Source organism: Podarcis liolepis (assembly GCF_965112155.1).
Source record: "Podarcis liolepis genome assembly, chromosome: 16".
NCBI classification, from domain to species: Eukaryota; Metazoa; Chordata; class Lepidosauria; order Squamata; family Lacertidae; genus Podarcis; species Podarcis liolepis.
Window position 1 is genome coordinate 11,378,061 of NC_139567.1, and position 22,632 is coordinate 11,400,692.

The 22,632-nt window shown below is 44.7% G+C and overlaps 1 protein-coding gene across 7 annotated transcripts in view; it reads right to left on the minus strand.

The window, feature by feature from the left end:
- PKNOX2 (PBX/knotted 1 homeobox 2) overlaps positions 1-22,632 on the minus strand; it is a 416,847-nt gene that overhangs the window by 136,010 nt on the left and 258,205 nt on the right. For 6 of the 7 annotated variants that reach the window (XM_083480587.1, XM_083480583.1, XM_083480589.1 and 3 more), the window contains one exon: positions 3,651-3,759. In XM_083480587.1, the coding sequence (XP_083336713.1) occupies positions 3,651-3,734 (84 nt within the window). In that variant the 5' untranslated portion in view covers positions 3,735-3,759. Of the gene's footprint in view, positions 1-3,650; positions 3,760-15,678; positions 15,814-22,632 lie in introns of those variants that run through there. The other variant, XM_083480586.1, reaches the window with a different exon arrangement.

Here is a 22,632-nt window from a genome sequence, read left to right on the forward strand (position 1 = left end):
GGTCCCTTTACCCTTTACCTTAACCCATTTTGATGTGCAGGATCTTCTCATGAAAGCCCCTATAGGCAAACACTCAGGAGGAATTCACAGTCACCCCCGCCCCGGCAGAGGCGGATTTAGGGGAGCACAATTGGTTTGCTTGCACTGGGCATGGAGCCTTGGGGGCACAGTGGGGTATGGCACAACTATGACTTAGAAAGGAGTGCAAGAGGTGGGGGTGCTGAATTTTGGTGTTACACAAGGCACCCCTGAAATTTGAGACCCCAAGGTCTACTGCTGCCCCAAGAAGAGCCCAAAACTTTCAGGCAGCTGTTCATCTACTTTGTATATAAATTTATATATGGTGCCTGCTCAGGGCCAGATTTAGCTTTGATGAGGGCTTCAGCTACTGAAGGTAATGGGGCCCTTTATAAGTTCAGCTGTCCTTTGTCAACAACAAATTGTTGCTGGTTTTGTGTTGAATATATGCTATATGGTAAGTTATGGACCTAATAGTTATCTAAAGCCATTTGCACATAACAAAATATGTATTTTATCAAAGTAATGGTTGAACTGAAATACAATTAACAAGAACTATATTAATAGTGAAAAACAATTAAGAAGAAGTATATTTTGGGGGGCACCCCAAGAGAGTGGGGCCCTAAGCTATAGCTTGTTTAGCTTATACGTAAATCTGGCATTGCACCCTCTCTCTCTCTCTCTCTCTCTCTCTCTCTCTCTCTCTCTCTCTCTCTCTCTCTCTCTCACACACACACACACACAGACACACACAACAAACAACAAATAGCCATTTTAGTAGGATCCAGTAGGTTAGCAAAGCAAAGGGTGATGCAGCTGTCAGCATGCCAGACTTTGGCTGGGTGAGACCTGGGTTCACATCTCTGATGTTTAGTGGGTAATCTGTGGCCAGGCATTATCTGAGCATAGCCCACACTGCAAGGCTATTATTAGGAGGGAGAAGTGAAATGCCCACACCTGTGTATACCACCATGAGCTCAGGTGCTCTAGCAAATAATGCTATTGCTACTGTTCTGAAGAAAAAAGGAAGACCTGGAGCTGTGATCCCATTGCATCCTTCCTCTGCTACACTGCTGCTTAATGGTCTTCCTTCTTTCGCCAAATTTTTATTAGGCATTACAAATATAGCCATCATAAGACATTGATATATACATTTTAAAAATATATACAAGTTTTTAAAATACAGTGGTACCTCGGGTTACATATGCTTCAGGTTACATATGCTTCAGGTTACAGACTCTGCTAACCCAGAAATAGTGCTTCAAGTTAAGAACTTTGCTTCAGGGTGAGAACAGAAATTGTGCTCCGGCGGCGCGGTGGCAGCGGGAGGCCCCATTAGCTAAAGTGGTACCTCAGGTTAAGAACAGTTTCAGGTTAAGAATGGACCTCCGGAACGAATTAAGTACTTAACCCGAGGTACCACTATATATACAAAGCAAGAGCCATATAAAAATGCAATGATGGCGATGTTCATTGAGGTTTCTTCCTGCCATTCACCACTCTAAGAGATACTATTGACAAAAACTCAGTGGCCCTTGCAGTTACTTCCGGGTTAATGTCAGAGAGATAGAATCTAATATTTTCAATGGTCTTATGGGGGTTATGAATATCACTTCACTTACTGAAATCAAAAACAAAGTTCAGGTAAGATAAAATATATAGAAAACCTCTAAAAAAATATAGAAAACTCAAGCACTGCATTAGAATATTAACAATCTGAAAATTTATCCCCTAAGCTGGCTAACTCACCACATCATCTAGGCAGACTAACCCACTGGGTGAATTCTCCCTGACCAGCTTACATATAATTCCCCCCTCCCCATTTTACCATTTTAACAAGAAGAGCAGTTGGGCTGAAACATGTTTAGCTTTCAACAAATCTCATTGTCATCTATTGGTCCTATTAGGTCCTATTAGGTTGTTGATCAGGCACTGACCCACCTGATCAAGTCAGTTTGTTTTTGTATTTCAATAATTTTGCCTATATCTTAATATTCTTATTTTGGATTAAAGTTGCACTTAACTTTTCTATATAATTTACAAGCATTCTATATCTTTTATTCTCCAGCTTTGGCATCAGCATATTCTTGAGTGCAAAAATATCAGAAAGAACTATTGCCTTTTGCAGTCTCGTATGTAATATATAACTACGTTATTATTAGTTTTAATGCACACTTAGAAGTGACAGAGATGAACAAGCCCTTGCAAAGGTGAATGAGATTTGGTTTCTCAAGTAATTGAAAGGTTTCTAAAACTCCTATCTATTAATCCACTTGTGTAAGTAGATAATAAATGTGTGGGTCATGTTTTCCTTTTATCTGTTCACCACCCTCTGCTATGAACAGAAACACAAAAGATGGTGGACTATTCTATTCAGAACATGGACCCTTATAGGTAAGCACCATTCTGAAATTAAGAGAATTTCCTCCTGCTGAAATTCCTGAATAAGCATAACACTCCTGAAAAAGTGGAGTGTTGTTTAAAGAGTGCTTAAGCACTCCATTTCGCGCTGCTGGTGGGGAGGGACTTTGCCTTTATTGGATGAACTTGGCAATTGGCATTCACAAGAGCAGACCTAGCCAGAAAAGCAAAGCAGAACTCCTTCGACGCTGAGCGATGATACTTGACACACACTTCGCTCCAAATCACAAGATGATAACCTCCTCCTTCTTTCCCTAGTACAGTTTCACTTGGCATTTGGCAGTAATAGAGTTACAAAGAGATTTTATGCTAGTGCCGAGTGTCTGATTCCATCCCAACCTCCTACAAAGTTGCCAACCCTTTGCAAGTGGCAAAATTGGGAGGCGGCCATTTTGGCAAAACTGGGGGAAGCCAGAAGCAATGTCTATTCAGGCACTGTGGCTGGTGGTAGGCGTTGGGTTTCCTCCCGGCTCATGGAACCCTTACAGGAAGCCCTGCTCTCACACTGAACGGCTTCCAAGTGATGCCATGCAATGCCCACTTCCAAATCCAATCAGAGTGAAGGCAATTATTCCTGCCTCACTGCCAACCCCAAGACAGGAGTCCCACAGCCTACATCCAGTCCTCAAGGTCTCTCTATCAGGTCCTGGGGATGCTATGAGTGGAATAGCTCAATCAGTAAAGCATGAGACTCTTAATCTCAGGGTTGCGGGTTTGGGCCCCATGTTGGGCAAAGCATTCCTGCATTACAGGAAGTTGGACTAGATGACGCTCGTGCTCCCTTCCAACTCTGTGATTCTATGATTCCCAGGCCACACCCCTTTCCCATCGGCCATACCATCTCTCACTAGGCCACACACCCCTTGAGTGCTTTTGCCATTCTGGAATGTGCTATAATGCCTCTTCCTTACCTGGAATAAGAATTCAGAAATGTGCATTTGTGTGTGTGTGTGTGTGTGTGTGTGTGTGTGTGTGTACATCTTTTCTGTGACGAATTTTATTAAGACAGCATCTTGGAGGCCTTATGCTTAGAGCAGAATGGCAGGATACAAATATACATGTAAATAAATGCATGCATGCAGTACACACACAGAGAGAGACACACCCCACTTTTTCTGCTCTTTTCCTCCGCTGAAAAGCTGAAAAGTTGCTGTTGGAATGTTTTAAAGGGGCAGCAGGAGGTGAGGGGAAGAGTTTAACAGCACACTCACCTGTTGGGTTTCTTGATAAGGGGGAGGGGGCACAGTCTGTGTGGCCATCATTGTCAGAGCTGGCGCTGGGGAGACATGTTGCATCCTGGGGTTGATTCACATCTAGAACCTGTTGGTGGGAGAAAGTTCAACTTGGGTTAAGGAACCGCAGGAGGAAGAGGACAGAACGAAGCATGACACACATGCAAAAAGCTCAGGAAGACAACCGACAACCAGTGGTGCCGTGAGGTAATGACTGAAGAGTCTGAAGGGGCTCTCTTTGTGTAGTAACATGTATGGTGAATATGATAAATTGTGTCTGAGTGCCCTCCTGCTCTCTCTGCTGAGTAGGAACCCTGTAAATCTGCCCAAAAGACCTGTCCTGAGTGCCCCACTCTCAGCCACACCAAATTAACCCATCATGAAACATCAGAGGAAGAAGAAAGCACAATGTCAACATCTGCTTGTGGCTCTTAGGAGCAGCTGACCCTTGAAAGGTATGCAAAACTCAAACAGCAAATGCTCTCTGCATGAGGACATGCCTACAGGTAACAGCCCAAATTTAATCTAATTTAAAATATTTCTTCTGCAGGCACACATTTATTCAGCGATTCTCTGCCAACCATTCCATCATAACCACACACACACAATGAGATGGAGCTGCACTGATGGGTCTGAAATGGCCAGAATGGCATGGGGAGAGGATGCCCGCAAAGAGGAGCCTTCATAGAATGGTGCCCATAGAACATGTCCAGCAATGCCTCTGATGTTGCCATGCCCTGGAGAACATCTTCCTCATACCTCCATGCATTAGTTGGAAGGCCTGACAGTGAACACTCATGTCAAGGGCAAAGGTAAAGGTAAAGGGACCCCTGACTGTTAAGTCCAGTCACGAACGCTCATCTTGCTTTATTGGCCGAGGGAGCTGGTGTATAGCTTCCGGGTCATGTGGCCAGCATGACTAAGCCACTTCTGGCAAACCAGAGCAGTGCATGGAAACAGTGTTTACCTTTCCGCCAGAGCGGTACCTATTTATCTACTTGCACTTTGACGTGCTTTCGAATTGCTAGGTTGGCAGGAGCAGGGACTGAGCAACGGGAGTTTACCCAGTCGTGGGGATTCGAACCACCGACCTTCCGATCGGCAAGTCCTAGGCTCAGTGGTTTAGACCACAGTGCCACCCATGTCCCTTTTCATGTCAGGGGTAGGGGTAGGCTAGTTTCTCATTTAGCCAGCGTGGTGTAGTAGTTAAGAGCAGTGGACTCGGAATCTAGTGAACCGGGTTCGCGTCTCCGCTCCTCCACATGCAGCTGCTGGGTCACCTTGGGCCAGTCACACTTCTCTGAAGTCTCTTAGCCTCTCTCACCTTACAAAGTGTTTGTTTTGGGGGAGGAAGGGAAAGGAGATTGTTAGCTGCTTTGAGACTCCTTAAGGGGAGTGAAAGGCGGGGTATCAAGTCCAAACTCCTCTTCTTTCACACAGAAACCAAATATTTTTTCATCTCATCTGGATCAGAACAAATTCAACATTCCCAAAGATAAATCCACACTTGATGTCTTGATTACAGGTTAAGTTTTCACACCACATGAGCCAGATCTCTAGTGGTGCAGCAATAAAACTGCTAGCACATTTGTAAAGCTAAGCAGTGTCTGGTATGGTTTCAAATTGGATGGGAGACCATGTGAAGAGATTCCTGCATCTCTGGGTGCTGGACTAGATGATCCTTGGGGTCCCTACCCAACTCTACAATTCTGTGGTTCTACCTCAAACACAAGGCTATTCAGCAAAATCAGTTTGCTTGTTCAGCTGTGACTCCCTGAGTGTGTACCATGTAAGCAAGTGAAAAACATCCCAAAATATTTGGATGAGACCCACAAATTACTCATTCTGATCCTTTTTCAGCAGAATGATGGCAGAATAAAATATCAGGTCTTTATTGTCTTTCATCAACAAAGAAGAATTCTCACTGGCTTCCAAGGTCTGTTCTAATTAATATCTAGGGTACCAAAACTCTTCAGATTATTCCCTCAAGATTCCGTGTTAAATTATCTACTCTTGCTGACTCAAAGTTTAATTTTAGCTGGCGTAGCTCTATGCCCTCTTTTGTTAAAAGTGGTGAAAGGTTCCTTATTTCCACACAGTCTCAGTCATGAATCCAGAACCTGAGCATGTTCATACATTCAGGGCAAACACATGTGGGCTTCAAGTGGAGACCCAGCCCCATAATGTCCTCATGCACATAAGCTCTACTTCAGACCTTCTGCATTTGGCACTAAGCTTTGAAGGGGGATTCTAAGTGAGGAATGAGGAACCCTGGTAACAGAGGGTTCCAGATCATGGGATGGATTCTAGACACATCCACAATCCACCTTCACATTGAATGCAAAGGTTCTGAGTGGAGACAGCATTTGTGTGGATGTTGGCGGATGTTGACGAGCTGACCTCGGTGCCTGTTCAGTCTCCTTGTCCAGGTGCTATTACATCCTGGCTTCTTTCTTAGGGCATTTGATCTTTAATCTGGATTTGGACTAGGCAGTCTTCCAAGCAGAAGACTCCTTCAAACACAGGACATTTGGCTACCCTGTGGCACCACGATTCATGGGTGGCATTCTGCTTACCTGTTTCTGTTCTGATAATGGGAAGCAAGCTGCACTAATGTATAGATGGAGAAAGAACTAATGCAGGATCAAGCCCTGGCAGATGTGGACTTCAGGGCTCAGGAAACTTGATGGCTAAATAAACCCTCCTTGTTAAAGGCAGTATGACTCTGAACACCACTTGTGGAGGGAAGCAGCAAGAGAGGGCTGGCATTCATTCCTTGCTTCCCAGAGGGCATCTAGTTGGCTAACTACAAGGAATAGGATGCTGGATGAGATGGACCTATGGTGTGATCTAGTAGAGGTTGGCCCATATGGGAAAATGGGGCACTGTACCACCAACCTCAGCCTGCCCTCAGCCACCCCCCGCAGGCCTGCCTTCTTAATTACACTGAGTCTAGAACAGCGGTTCTCAACCTATGAGTCCTCAGACTACAACTCCCATCATCCCTGACCACTGGTCATGCTGGGGACCCACAGGTTGAGAAACACTGGTCTAGAGGTTGGCACGTTCGTACTTCCTCATCAGACCTTGCTGCTTCTTGCTTCTCATGACCTTGGACCCTCGGCTATCATAGAATCATAGAGTTGGAAGAGACCACAAGGGCCATCGAGTTCCAACCCCCTGCCAAGCATCTTGACCCCCCAGATCATCTGACTACGCGAATTGAGATATTCCTGACCTTAGGACTGGACTGGACCTTGTATATGGACTCTGCCTCCTAGCAAGTACCCCCCTGAGTCTTGGCTCGCTGGCTTTTCCCTCCACTAAGCTCCACCATGGCTGGCAGCAACCGAAGGAGACTGGAAACCCTGCTTAAGAAAGCTGGAGCCAGCTGGTTCTCATCAGGAGCAAGAAGACTGATAAACAGCAGGTGGAGTCACTTCGCCTTCTGCTCTTTCAGGCTGCTGCTCAGCAGGTGAAGCCGACTTCTGTCCCAGGACACCCTGCTTGCCATTGGCTCTGACTCCACCTTCTGCTGACCTGCCCACCTGCCAGCCTACCAATCCCAAATGGCACTAGGCATCACTGGAGTGAGCTAGCAGGGCTCCTCTTAAATTCCTTATAGTGCAACTTCTCCTGACATGCCTGATCCTCACATGACTTGCGAATTGTGTTTCTTATTTTAAAAATGGGAGTTGGATCTTCTATTTTTGGGCTGCTATTTTTGACCTCCCCTCCTCCCACGGAATACTGAAGTTTTCATAGCTTTGGTGTTGTTTTATGCCTTAGATGACGGAATGGTTTTGATTATTATTAATAAAGTACATTTTGAAAACAGGCTTGAAAAACAATGGGCTCATTAGAGAAGCATTCATTAGATCTTGTTGACATTAAACCCATTAGACCAATTAACATTCCATTAAATGGCACTGAGCCTTCCTCAGAGCACCAATGAGTTAATCTCTGCATCATGATAATTGCTCTGTGAGCATCTGAGAGGTGTATCCTCAAACAACGAAATTAACGACAGGCCCTCCCCCCTGAGAAAAATAAACCAGGACTAATTGTGAAGCCTCAAGACACTCAGGGTAGGCAAAACAACAGATCCACACCATCTCCCTAGCAGTGGAGCAAATGTTTGCTTAAATCAATGACTGTATCATGTGTGAATGTTGCATTCTCCTCCGCTTAGAGCCATGCTGGTTGAGGCAGATGGGAACTAGGAGTCCCACAACATCTGCAGAGCAATCTCTAATTTACAGGATCCAAAGTTTGTAGGAACATACAAGTTTGTGGGAACATGCAAGCAGGGGAGGTGGGGGGTTGGCCTTCAGAAGAAGAAGAAAAAATTACAATTATTCTGAGCAAAACCAGTAAAGTGTTGTGGCATCCTATATTCTTATTTAGGGTGGTACCACTCAAGGAAGCTTACAACAATCATCTAAAAATTACAATATCATATGAGCAAGTCAACCCCCCCCCCAGCATTGTCTGCTTCATAAAATAGAAGATTGCTGGAGGGAGGATGGAGCCAGCCACACATCATGGAGCAAGCTGCTCCATTAGCTGGATGCAGCCACCAAAAAGGCCCTGTCTCTAATCCCACCCAGCCATGGTTCCATCTTTGGCTGGACATGGAGAAGGGTTTCTGCTTCTCATCTTAAGAAGTGGACAGGGTGCTATGAAAGGAAGTGATCCCTATGGTATTCTGGACTTAAGACATCTAGGGCTTTAAAGGTAATCCCCAAAACTTTGAACTGTACTCAGAAGCAAGCACAACTTTTGCAGGGTCGGTGTAACATAATCCCAAGGGCAGGCACCCACCAGCATCTTTGCAGCTACATCCCGGACCTAAAAAATGAGGACATTTATTGTGGCACAAGGTTCCATGAACTAGAGTCCTCTTCATCATACGCATGAAGTTTAGTGCATCTACTGAAGTGGACTCTGGCTCCATGTAAGCTTATGCCATAGTAAATTTATTAGGATTGTATGCAAAGAAGTTTTAAGTCAGTCATTCTGTTAGTTCTCTCATCCCTCCCAGTTTCTCCCAGTTACACTCTGGGTTTTCCACCAAGTCTCCAGAGCAGATGTGGGGAGGGCATGTGGCAAATATTTCCTTGGCACAATCATAAATCATAGGGCCAATGGAACATGGACATTGGATACCGTCCTTCGTCTTTTAAGATGCCACAAGACTCTTCCCACCCACCCTTCCCTGCAACAGATTATCATAGCTACCTCTCTGGGAATTACTCAAAGAGCAGTTCTAAATCCTGACATTATAAAAATAAAAAATAAAAAGAGGTTGAACTGTTCTTATCCAAAACAGAGTTTCATTCCAAGGTCTAATTTTATCCGTTGAGCATTTTTCTTTCTTTCTTTTCTTTTTTAAGGCACAAATTCTTTAGAGTTTAATTCATCTCTAGTTAATACAGCACTAATGAATTCTTGGCCATAAGCCCACATAGCTCTAAGTGAAGATAATGGCTATTCATATGCCGCAACTCTCAGCCGACTAAGAAGGAAGAAAGTCCCACTGAACATTGTGGTAGTTACTTCCAAGTAGGAATGTTTAGGATTTGGGCTATCAAGGGTTGGCTCCAAAGAACCCCGAGTTTGAAAAACACCCAGAAACTTCAACAGGTGCAGAACACAAGAAACCAGCTTGTTAAAAGACCAAGGGCCATGAACATATTCGACCAGTGTTGGAAGATCTCCACCAGCTTCCAGTTTGTTTTCAGGCTCAATTCAAAGTGTTGATTTGGTCATTAAAACCCCAAACAACCTTCACCTTTACAGGGAACCAGACAGAGGGCCTTCTCGGTAGTGGCGCCCACCCTTCAGATGTGAAGGAAATAAGCAGCTATCTTCTCTTTAAAAGACACCTGAAGGCAGCCCTGTTTAGGGAAATATTTAATATTTAATGCTGTATTGTTTTTAATACTTGATTGGAAGCTGCCCAGAATGGCTGGGGAAACTCAGCCAGATGGGTGGGGTATAAATAACAATAAATTATTATTATTATTATTATTATTATTATTATTATTCACCAACTTGGTCTCCTTCAGATGTATTGGACTACACTTCCCATCAGCCTCACCCAGCAAAACATTTTCCTCTGCTTCCCTTTATCAGCCACACCAATACCCTGAGTAATAGTGTGAAGGGACACAAAAGCCCAGGGGACTATGGGAGTTTGCTACTATGTGCTTATACCAATGTTTTAGAATGATAGCAAGGAGGTAAACAGCTGCAAGGACTGACAGTAGGTTTCTTACTGGGGCTTTGATGCTGGTTCCTGACACCCAGATATAAATCTAATAGCTTAAAGAAACAACCAGCCACCAAATTAGAATTTACCAAATTGTGATCAAGCTGCTGTATTGCAACTGAACAAGAAGTTCAGTTATACCTGTTTGGGGGATGAATGGAGACCATGGTTTCTTGTCCTATTAAAGCTGTTGATTCACTTAGCAATGCTAAGACGATTATGTCATCACCAATTACTGCTGTTGTGAAGGGTCACTGTGCTTATTTTGCATATAACTCCTATAATTGGATTGTCACAAACTTTTTGCATTTCATTACCATTTAATCCCAAACACTACGCTCACCTCTCTCATTTACACCTAGGTAAACCTGTCAGTTCAGGATTTCACTTCATGCATCTGCGGAAAGCTTATGCCATAATTAATTTGTTACTCTTTAGACTGCCTCAAGATTCTTTCCTGTTTTTCCCCCTTTCCTGTTTCCCTTAACCCAGCATCTCTGAAATCCCCACAGTTGCTTACTCTCCTCGAAGCCAGGAGAAGAAGTGGGAGGAAAGTTGCTCAAGGGAGCAGAGCAGCTTCTAGCTACTACGTTCAGCTTAATTGTGGAGAACCACAGGTTTCCTCTGGGGAGCGCAGATCGGTTTGGCCTTGTATGCAAATGCTTGTACACAGGCTCCCTGCTAGCTTTTGCTAAAGATGTGTTTTCTTTCCAGTTTCAGGTGCTTCTCTAATGCGGAACAGGAAAAGAAGCTTGTGCTGCCTTTCTGTCTGGGATTCAGCCTTCACCAGTTGACCCTCTAACTTATTTTATTACATAAGGTGGGGAGGACTTCACACTTGAGGGCCAAACTTGGTCCCCAGGTCTCTCTGGCTGGCCCTTGGGACTCACCCCAGGCCACACACCCTCTTTGGCCACACCCTCTCTCCCTAAGCCACACCCCTCAGCAGTCTTACATTTCTCTCTGTCCCTGCCTGTGATGGCCTGGGATTCGGACTCGGATGCTGAACCTGAGGGATCCCAGCCTGCACAGGATTCATGGCCTCCAGAACCAGCTGAGCCAGGGCTGGGGCTTGAGCCTGAAGGGTCCTCACCTGTGCTGGATCCTCAGGTGCAGGCACCAGCTGAGTCTGCTCTGGCTCTTGAGGTGATGGAGGACCCATTGCCTGCAGGTGCTCCACTCTCAGCCCCATCAGAGGAAGCTGAGGTTGCCTCTGGGTCCGGTAACCCTCCAGCCTCTCCTGAGCTGCAAAGGCTCAGGGCAGAGAGGCAGAGGGAACTAAGTTCCCGCAGGAGGAGTGCTCGCCTCCAGGTCAGGAGAGGCGAGTCACCAGAGGATCAGGGCTGCCCTATGCCTCGGGGCAGATAAAAGCTGGCCAGCCCCAGTCCCAAGTTGCGGGAGCAACATTGTTGGTTGCTAGTTCCTGCCTGAACCCTGTCCTGCTTTCCTGCCTGAGCTCCTGACCCGCCCTGGCTCCCTGCTTGCAAGCCTGTTCCTGACTTCACCCGACTCCCTGTCCTGCACCCAGCTTCAGCTACTACGGACTGCCTCCACGTTGCAGCTTTGACCACGGACCGGACTTGGACCTCGCTTCTTGGGTAACCCACAGGACCACCACACTGCCCACCACTGCCATGTGGCCCCCAGGATGCTGCTCAGAAGGGAATGTGGCCCTCGTGCCGAAAAACACCCCCCACTTGTTGTATCACTAGAGGTCAGCTTTTAATATGAAATGAAGGCATTAAATGCCGATGCCAATTGAACAGTCAAAGCAGATGCAGAAAACCGGTGGCATTCAAGTTATTGTGGGATCACAGTTCCCATCATCCCTGACCATGCTGGTTGAGGCTGATGGGAGTTGGAGTCCAACAACGTTGGGAGGGTCACAGGTTCTGCCCGCTACTGAAAGTGTACAATCCCAGAGTTAGTCACATCAAATAACCAGAATAACTCTGTATTTTCCAGTTTAAATTCCGATGGTCTTACATGGAGGAATTCCTCGCCCTATATTGTAAGATATTTGGCCTCTTTAGTCTTTTTTAAATATAATTTGCGGGGCGGGTTTATGAACATGCCCTGTCTATAGGAGATGCCCTTGAACGTCTCCTCAGTCTTTTTAGGCAAGGGTCAATAAAACCATGTGGTGATGAGGGGGATTAGCTAACAGCTTTGTAACACCTTGAACCTTCTGAGTTCCTTTACTTGAGCCTTTTAAACTATGATTTTTGAACTTTCTTTTTTTCCTAGGTACTAATTTTCTCACCTTGAGTTCTACCTGCCTCTTGTTCAAACCTTCCGCACAGGAAAATTGCAAAGGCTGACATATTGATGGTTGAATTTTATGTGAACCGCCTTAGGAAGAGTTTTATTGTCAGAGGGCGGTACAGATATTTATTAAATCGATCAATATTGCATTTTTATTTCTGTGAAAGGCTTTGTCTCCTGATTTATTTTAAGCAGTTGGATTAGGTCAGTTTTATTTGTTTCATGGATTGATCAATAGTTTTCATTTATTTACCTACTGATATGGCTACTTGTAATTGTTCCTATTATGCTTTTTGAACTGTTATATTTATTATCGTTCATCTGATGTTTTTGGAACCACTTCAGGCATGCAAATAAAAGGATATATTGAAGAAACATCTACTGTCCAGGATCTTTTGTAGAATTAAAAACAACAACAACAACATTAAGAACATTTGTATTGTTTTATGGTATTTTCTGCTCTGCATTGATATATTTTACATGATATATACCTATTTTTTAATGATTAAAATATAAAGAAATAAAAAGAGCCCTGCCAGATCAGAGTAAAAGTCTATCTAGTTCAGTACATTGTGTCCCATAACTAGCTAAGCAGATGTCTCTGGGAAGTCCAAAAGGAGGTAGAGATGGAGAAATGTTTTAATTTCAGTTTCTTCCAGTTTCTCACTTTTCGATCTTAAATTCAGTTCTTCACATTTCCACAGCAAAATGCAGTTAAAAAGCAACACAAAGTTCCTCACTAAAATTTGTCAGCATTTTAGCATGCGTTCCTCCTGTTGAACACACCATTGTATGCTTTCAACATCTGTACTCATTCCTGCAAGCAATTCTCCATAATCTTAGGCATTTTTGTATGTACAGTGGTACCTAGGTTTACAAACTTAATCCATTCCGGAAGTCTGTTCTTAAACCAAAGCCATTCTTAAACAGAGGCGCGCTTTCCCTAATGAGGCCTCCCACCACTGGTGCCCTTCCACTGTTTGGCTTCCATTCGTAGACCAAGGTAAAGTTCGCTAACTGGAACACTACTTCCGGTTTTGTGGAGTTCTTATACTGAATAGTTCGTAAACAGGGCTGTTCTTAAACCGAGGTACCACTGTATATGCATGTTGGTACACACTACATGTTGGGATGCGGGTGGCACTGTGGGTTAAATCACAGAGCCTAGGGCTTGCCGATCAGAAGATCGGCAGTTCGAATCCCCACAACGGGGTGAGCTCCTGTTGCTCGGTCCCTGCTCCTGCCAACCTAGCAGTTTGAAAGCACATCAAAGTGCAAGTAGATAAATAGGTATCGTTCCGGCGGGAAGGTAAACGGCGTTTCTGTGCGCTGCTCTGGTTCGCCAGAAGCAGCTTAGTCATGCTGGCCACATGACCCGGAAGCTGTATGCCGGCTCCCTCGGCCAATAAAGGGAGATGAGTGCCGCAACCCCAGAATCGGTCATGACTGGACCTAATGGTCAGGGGTCCCTTTACCTTTACACACTGCTTGGTTTGAGAACTGCATTGCAAAATGTGGAGGAATGCAAATTTCGAAGGATAGTTCATGTTTCACTTTGTGCATTGGTTCGAGAAGAGCGAATTTGGTAGTTTCTCATTAATAATAAAAAAACCATAATTCGCCCCCGCAACCCTAAAACCAGGGCAGGGGCAACAGTTCTCTCCCACTTGTGATCAGTTGCAACTGGCATTCAGTAGCATACTGTCTCTGATACTAGAATATTGTATGCTGGTCTCTGGGAAATCTAGAAAGGCTTTATCATCACTAAGTGAACTTTTCAAATATCTTGCTCTTTAGAACTCTAGAAGAATAACTTGTAACTCAAGTCGTTTTTGGAAAGCAAGGAGCAGAACTCCCCTCCAGCAATTTGGTGCTCCCCCCAATCTTCTTATGCTTTGTAAGTGGGGAGGGATGCGATCCTGACAAAGAAGAGGAATGTGACACCTGCATTATACCTTCAAAGCACGGTGATATCATTTTTAAACAGTCATGGCTTGCTCCCAAAAGAATATTGGGAGCTGTAGTTTGTTCAAGGTTCTGAGAGTTGTTAGGGGACCCGTATTCCCTTCACAGAGCTACAATTCCCAGAGTGGTTTAATAATCAGTCCCAGGGAACTCTGTGAGGGTCCTCTTAACAACCCCAAGCATCTTTAACTAATTACTGGTGACTGGGAGTGGCTGCCGAGACCACATAACACCAGTCCTGAAAGACCTACCTTGGCTTCCAGTACGTTTCCGAGCAGAATTCAAAGTGTTGGCGATGACCTTTAAAGCCCTAAACAGCCTCAGTCCAGTATACCTGAAGGAGCGTCTCCACCCCCATCGTCCAGCCCGGGCACTGAGGTCCAGCGCCAAGGGCCTTCTGGCGGTTCCCTCACTGAGAGAAGTGAGGCTACAGGGAACCAGGCAGAGGGCCTTCTCGGTAGTGACACCCACCCTGTGGTACGCCCTCCCACCAGATGTCATGGAAATAAACAACTATCGGACTTTTAGAAGACATCTGAAGGCAGCCCTGTTTAGGGAAGCTTCTAATATTTGATGAATTATTGTATTTTAATATTTTGAGTGGCAGGGGAAACCCAGCCAGATGGGTGGGGTATAAATAAATTATTATTATTATTATTATTATTATTATTATTATTATTATTGTTATTGTTATTGTTATTGTTATTGTTATTGTTATTGTTATTGTTATTGTTATTGTTATTGTTATTGTTATTGTTATTGTTATTGTTATTGTTATTATTTATTATTTATTATTACAGCTCTAGGATACTTTGGGGAGAAGCCATGGCTGCTTAAAGGGTTATAATAGTGCTTAAGATGTATAGTGGAGATGGAGCTCAAGAAAACCAAGCAAAAAACCAAACCAAACCAAAAAATATTTATGTGGAAAGAGGAAGCTAAAAGCCAGACTACTATTATTTCTTATCTACTTGGTTATACATTACACAGGCAGGGAAATGAAGCTGCAGAGGAAGCCAATATCAAATGAAAGAGAACGGGGGTTGGATGGATGTTTCTGGGGACAGAAATCTATAAGTTAATGCAACGGATAGAATTCTACATTCCTTTGGGTTCTCTTATTGGTGCATTGTGAAAAATAGAGGAAAAACCAATTTCCTTGCATGGAGAGAACCCCTTTTCCCTGCAGAATCTTGCAGTAAAATTTAGTTTTCAGCTGAATAGGCTCCAATGTATACATCTCTTCAAGGGTAATATTGAGCAATACCATTTGTTTTACCACCATGAATGTTGTTGCCTGCATTCTGAATACTGACATAAACAGAAGAAAGCAAAATGTCGCTTGGCTGCGTGTCAGAGAAATATTTCTCATCAGGTGCAGCACAGGATACCTACCCTCCCCAGAAATATCCACTTGGGATATAAAATGGCATTTAGGAAGCAAGTAAAAACTATTTTATTTCCCCAGAGCTTTTGGATAGCAACTTCTCTGTGTTCTGTTACCTTTGACTGTGACCTGTTTAACTTTTTTTCACTGTTTTCTGCTTTCACCATAGTATGGATTGTTCCAGAGATTGCTGATTTGTATGGATCTTTTCAGAATTTGTCATCTGCTGCTTGGTTTTGAAGATCCTGGAAAGGTTTTAGACAAATCGCCACCCTTTATTAGTAAATTCGGTGCCCTGATGGCAACAGAAAGGTATTTTGTTCACAGTTGCCACACAACACCTGTTCTGCAGTTGCAAGGAATTGGTTGTTCATCGTGGCATCACTCACTCTTCCTTCACAGTTGAATTAAATAGAAAATTGTCCAGTAGCACCTAAGAGATCAACTAAGTTTGTTCTGGGTATAAGCTTTCGTGTGCTTGCACACTTCTTCAGATACACTGAAACAGAAGTCACCAGACCCTTATATATAGCGGGAGGGTGGAGTGGGGTTTTTCTATCTATAGATTTGAAGAAATTGCTGAATTACAACTTATTACTAAACTGAAAACTATGGAGAGACCTGGTCTGAATTGGATTCTTGTCTCGTTACATATGCTAAAGCTATTTTTGACCATCTGCATACTACCCCTTGCTTTTCCCCGTAGGACTAATTGCAGTCATTAACCGTCGTCAACAGCTTTACCATACCCATTGAGTCAATCACCCATCTCCCACTACCCTCCTGAGAAATACCCCACCTCACCCTCCCACTATATCTAAGGGTCTGGTGACTTCTGTTTCAGTGTGTCTGAAGAAGTGTGCATGCACACGAAAGCTTATACCCAGAGCAAACTTAGTTGGTCTCTAAAGTGCTACTGGACAATTTTTTATTTATTTCGACTGTGTCAAACCAACACGGCTACCTACCTGAATCTTCCTCCACAGTTACTGGTTGTGGCATGCTGTGCATTGTGTGATGTCTTGTTGCTTATGTGCAAGTGCTTAAACACATGTGCACAAAGAAAAAGTGCACCTGTGGATTTAACTTCTATGGAGGGAGCTGAATTCAAGACAGAAACCTCCAGTAACTCACCCTAACAAAATTTTAATAAGGCAACCCCCCAAGATAAAAAAAAACCGGAAGAGAAAAGGGACCATGTTATATTTTTGCTTTTTGCACTGGGAGCTGTCCCTGGTAAATAGGAGTACCTGGAATCTTTGGATCACAGGTGTACATGGTTAGGATGGGATTGTACATTAGATAGCTTTGCGTGTTGCATAGGTCACTTCCAAAAAGGAGAGGATCCCTTTTGTGTTTCATCGCCAAGGATACAACTGATGGAAAATATTTGAAAACAAACCCAACCCTTCCACTGAGCGGATGATGCTAGATTTCTCATGGGACGTGTTAAGTCCTCCGACTCCCTCCAGGATTAAACCTCTCAGCTAAGGCTGGTGCATTCAAGGACTGGTTGCAAAGCATCATAACAGCTAATCTCATGTGGGAAAGGAGAGACAGCTCAGTGCTTCAACAGTTTAGACATGTGGGTTAGATACACTACGTCAGAAATATCAGGGCAGTTCTGTGGACAGGGCTTTTAGTTTGTGGAGCGACCTCTGCTTCTTGCACACCATGGTGTGCCTTTAGAAGAAGAAGAGTTTGGATTTGATATCCCGCCTTTCACTCCCTTTAAGGAGTCTCAAAGCGGCTAACATTCTCCTTTCCCTTCCTCCCCCACAACAAACACTCTGTGAGGTGAGTGGGGCTGAGAGACTTCAGAGAAGTGTGACTGGCCCAAGGTCACCCAGCAGCTGCATGTGGAGGAGTGGAGACGCGAACCCGGTTCCCCAGATTATGAGACTACTGCTCTTAACCACTACACCACACTGGCTTTACTAGGGATGGGGTAGAAATTAGGTTCAGTTTGCATTTAAAGGTAAACCTTTAAGTGGGGATGCCATTTTGTGGTTCACCTTGGGTGCCAAAATGTCTTGAGCCAGCCCTTGTTCTCCCTTGTAGAACTCAGTAGGGAGGAAGACAGGAAAAAAAACTGCAATGAGTTGGCTCTGCCTGTCATTCACTCTGGCTCCACCTATCGTCAGCTCTGGCTCCTCCTACCAGTCTCGATGAAAGTTTGCCACTGCTGCATGACCGTCTGCAGCAATAGTAGGAAGCTTAATGGTGATAAAAATACTGCCCTGTTCTTGGCCTTCTGCATCCTACTTCGGTCCATCTTCATGCCCACAATGTGTTTAAATTTTGATAGGTTTATCATCAATGTGGGTGGGCAGAAGTCAGTAAACCTATACAGATGTGCAGAAGAACAGATGTTGAGGTTGAAGATGTTGATTCCCTGTCCTGAGGAACCAAATAGCCACAGACAGGATGAAATAATGACCTTCCACCTCAGGTTTTGGGTTTTTTTGTTTTGTATATTCCAGAGGGTGGCAGTATGGCACATTATTTAATTGTCTCGTGTACCATAAATGTGTTCCCTAAATCACAGCCCCTAAACACCCCAAGCTACTAAATCACAGGGCCTCGTGTCATAGGATTTACAGCTCTGGGTGTTTTTAGAGAATTGAACTTATAGTCAAATATAAAAACAAATAAAAATGAGAGACAGCTGTTGCTGATAACGCTATATTTATCTTTGGGACACAAATTCGCTTTGCTGCAATAAATATGCCAGGAAACAGCATTCTGTTTGCTAGAAAGATTTGGACAGCTCTTTCTCACTGAGAACCTTCAGCTATGAATCTTGAAATAATGGTGTAAAGCTGTCACCAATTTCATGTGGCTCCATGGATGTATCTGAAGAAAAAATACACATGATGAGTTCTGCAAAATCCATGAAGGGCTGAGAAGGGGTGGGGGAGAGGAAGAGACAAATAAACTGGACCAATCCAAGCCGCACATGGCTGAAGTAGAGCAAAACAGAAGGGATTCATCCTGCAACTATGGTCACAACTGCACCATACATTCAAAGCACTGGTATACTACCTCAACAGTCATGGCTTCCCCCAAATCATTCTGCGAGATATAGTTTGCTAAGGGTGAAGGGAATGGTTGCTCTGTGGGGGAGTAAACTACAGTTCCCAGGATTTTCACGACTGTTGAAGTGGTATGCATGTACATTAAATGTATGGATGTGACCTGAGGGTTGAACTGAGGGAATCTAGAGCATGGACATACTGAAAGGCAGGTGGAGAAGAACTTTGTGTGATGTCAGGATGTGGCTTTTGGTCAGTGATCCTTTGGCATCCATCTGTCTTGACAGACAATGGAGTGTGCCTCTGGGGGTGAAGTTAAACCACTCTGTCACAGCCTAGGACCCTCGTACCTATGGGATCGCCTCTCCCGGTATGCCCTATGGAGGACCTTAAGGTCCATAAATAGCAACACCCTAGTGGTCCCGGGCCCTAAGGAAGTTAGATTAGCCTCAGCCAGAGCCAGGGCCTTTTCAACACTGACTCCGGGCTGGTGGAACGCTCTGTCTCATGAGACCAGGGCCCTGCAGGATCTGATTTCTTTACACAGGGCCTGTAAGACATAGTTGTTCCACCTAGCCTTCGGCTTGGAAACAATTTAATTCCCTCCCCCTCTTCCTTTTTGTCCTTCCCCCTCCTGGAATGGAACTCCTATTTGGGGACTTCCCTGGCTTTTTTCTGGCCTATGTAGGACCAGTCTGGAAAGTTAGCCTTGGTGAAGACTTGACGTTTTCATCCCCCAAAAAGTTTTTGATTTGAGTCTCTATTGAAATGAGGCTGTATTTTAATATTTTAATGTTTTAATGTTGTATTTTAATCTTGTTTTTAAGTTGTATTTCAATCAATTTGTTTTTATATCGGGTGTTAGCTGCCCTGAGCCCGGTCTTGGCTGGGGAGGGCGGGGTATAAATAAAATTTGTATTATTATTATTATTATTATTATTATTATTATTATTATTATTATTATCAGTACCGAAGGACCTCCCTAGGGCACAAGCCTGTATGGAGCTCCTAGGCTGCCCAGATGACAAGACCCCCCTCTTGGCCTCACTGGTGTGGTCTCCAAAGAAAAGCAGAGCAAAATATTTGGCACCAGCTTGGCTGAAGGAGTTGCCAAGACTTGCCTTTTCTTCTCCTGAAGACATCCCACAAGGCAGCATGTATTAATACTGGGATAATGTCCCTATTTTCACCTGAGTAAAGATGGAGGGTTTGGGAATAAGAACGCTCACTTTATGCTAATTATTATATGCACTAATTCGCACAGTCGCATGCACGCTCAGATTGGAGGCCCAAGTTGCTCTGTACCAGGGTCTCCAGGTGTTTCTGGACAACAACTCCTATCATCCCTGACCATTGGCCCAGCAACATGTGGACCACCACAGGTTCTCCACTCCAGTCTGGAATTCACCAGCCCAACATGCCCTAGCCTTGATCAGAAAGACCAGGACGCATCTGTCATTAGCCAGAAAGTAAAAGCCAGGAGGAGAACAGAAGCAACATTCACGACAGAAACAGACCAATCTTGGCTTTATCCCTTTAGCTCATAATGCAGAAAAATCTAAAGTACATCTGGCAACTGGCCGAGCCCAGCTCTCATAACTGATGATTGTTCACGTTTAGCCAAAAGTGACCTCTAGAGATCCTTACCCAGAACTTTAATTCATCTGCAGGAATGGCAGCACTGAGAGAAACGAGTCTCATACCCATTTTGTGTTTAGTTCCTGTTGATTAACGGCATGACTTCATACAACAGTGAGGGGGGAAGTAAAAAATGCCCAGTTGGAATATTAGCTGCTGAATCACTCCAAAAGAAAATACAGCTGAGAGGGCTGGCTGCAGATGCCTGTGAACGGCATCTATTTGTAATGCATGCCACTCCAAGTGGTACAATTATTGATACCGGTAGGTTTCATTCATTCCCCTTCTCATTTGTGTCTACATCCAAACACACCGAGGGCAGGATTCCAGGCAGTGGTGGAGCATATGCCCGCACTGCCCAAGGCGGGCACGCTCCTGAGGGGCACGGGGCACAGAGGGTGCCCTCCCAGGCGTGGGATAGCCGATCAGGTGCATGGTGCGACAAGCGCCCCTTGCAGCCGAGGGCAGAGAGAGCCGCCCACAGGGTGGAGCGAGCTACCGATGGCAGACATTCAGTTTGCCGCCGACCCGCAACTGTCAAATGTCACCCCCCTCAGTGAAGATACCCGGGGAGGGCCACCCCCCTCCGATTCCAGGGCTTCACTCAGCAGGGTGAACAGGACAACTCTCAAATGCAACAGAGCTGCCTTTACCACCTTTACGGACATTAAAATCTTAAGGAGCTCCCCAGAGTCTGTAATTACCTAACTGCATTACTGCATAGGCTGCCTCTGCCTGAAAAAGTTAGGCAGGTGGCAACTACAAAAAAGGGCCTTTTTGGTGGTGGTGACCCACATATGGAAGACTCTCCTTGGAGAGGTTCATCTGCACCTTTCTCTGCTAAGTTTTAGGTGCCAAGTTAAGGGCCTTTTTTAGTGAAGCAATATAAGAAGAAGAAGAAGAGCTTGGATTTGATATCCCGCTTTATCACTACCCTAAGGAGTCTCAAAGCGGCTAACATTCTCCTTTCCCTTCCTCCCCCACAACAAACACTCTGTGAGGTGAGTGAGGCTGAGAGACTTCAGAGAAGTGTGACTAGCCCAAGGTGACCCAGCAGCTGCATGTGGAGGAGCAGAGACGCGAACCCAGTTCCCCAGATTACGAGTCTATTGCTCTTAACCACTACACCACACTGGCTCTCATCAATACTGATGTTCAATACTCAGAATCTATTTCCAGATTCTTACTGGTTCTTATATTTTATTATGATTATTTTATTAACTTCTTGTTGCTGCTTTTTTATTTTTTTCTGTTCCTTCCCCTATTTGATTTGATTAGATAAAGTATTTGACGGTACATTGTTAAGTATATGTAGTGTTTTTTAATTGATATTTTCCCATTGTGAGCCACTGAATGTGTCAGGCTCCATCCAAATAATTGTGTGTTGGGTTTGCTTAAACCTTTGTCCAAATGAACAGAAGTTGGGTTTGGGGTCTGTGGGAGGGAGGATCATGATTCCTCCCTTCATACATTCAGTGGGAACAAATGCATTGTGTAAAACAATCTGGAAGCTAACTTGAATCAAGGCTTCAGGAAGAAGGACGGTGGTGGTAGTAGAGAAGGTCCTACCAAAACACTGAGGAAATTACTCCTAAATCTGATTTGGGGAGGGATTGTAGAGCACACTGGAGATCCCTGATTCAAACTCTGACATCTCCAATGAAAAGACTTGGGTATCAGGCAACTAGAAAAGTCATCTGTCTGAGACTTTGAACAGTCACCACGAGTAAGGGTAGGCTGGGGTGTGGAACCTGTGGCCCTCCGAGGTTTTTGGACTATAACGTCCATTATCCCTGACCCTGACCATTGGCCAAGCTTGGTGGGACTGAGAGGAGCTGCTCCAGCAACCTCTGGAGGACTATAAGTTCTCCATCCCTGGGACAGAAAATACTGGTCTTAGTAGACTAATAGCCTAATCTAGTTTACATTGTGTACAATGAACTCCTATATACAACAGAAAGCCCCAATGTGCTCAGTGCAATTTACTCCCATGTAAGAGTGCACGCAAGGGACGCGGGTGGCGCTGTGAGTTAAACCATAGAGCCTAGGACTTGCCGATCAGAAGGTCGGCGGTTCGAATCCCCGCGACGGGGTGAGCTCCCGTTGCTCGGTCCCTGCTCCTGCCAACCTAGCAGTTTGAAAGCACATCAAAGTGCAAGTAGATAAAGAGGTACTGCTCCGGCGGGAAGGTAAATGGTGTTTCCGTGTGCTGCTCTGGTTCGCCAGAAGCAGCTTAGTCATGCTGGCCACATGACCTGGAAGCTGTACGCCAGCTCCCTCAGCCAGTAAAGCAAGATGAGCGCCGCAACCCCAGAGTCGGCCACGACTGGACCTAATGGTCAGGGGTCCCTTTACCTTAAGAGTGCACGCGTGTGTGCGCACACACACATATATCCC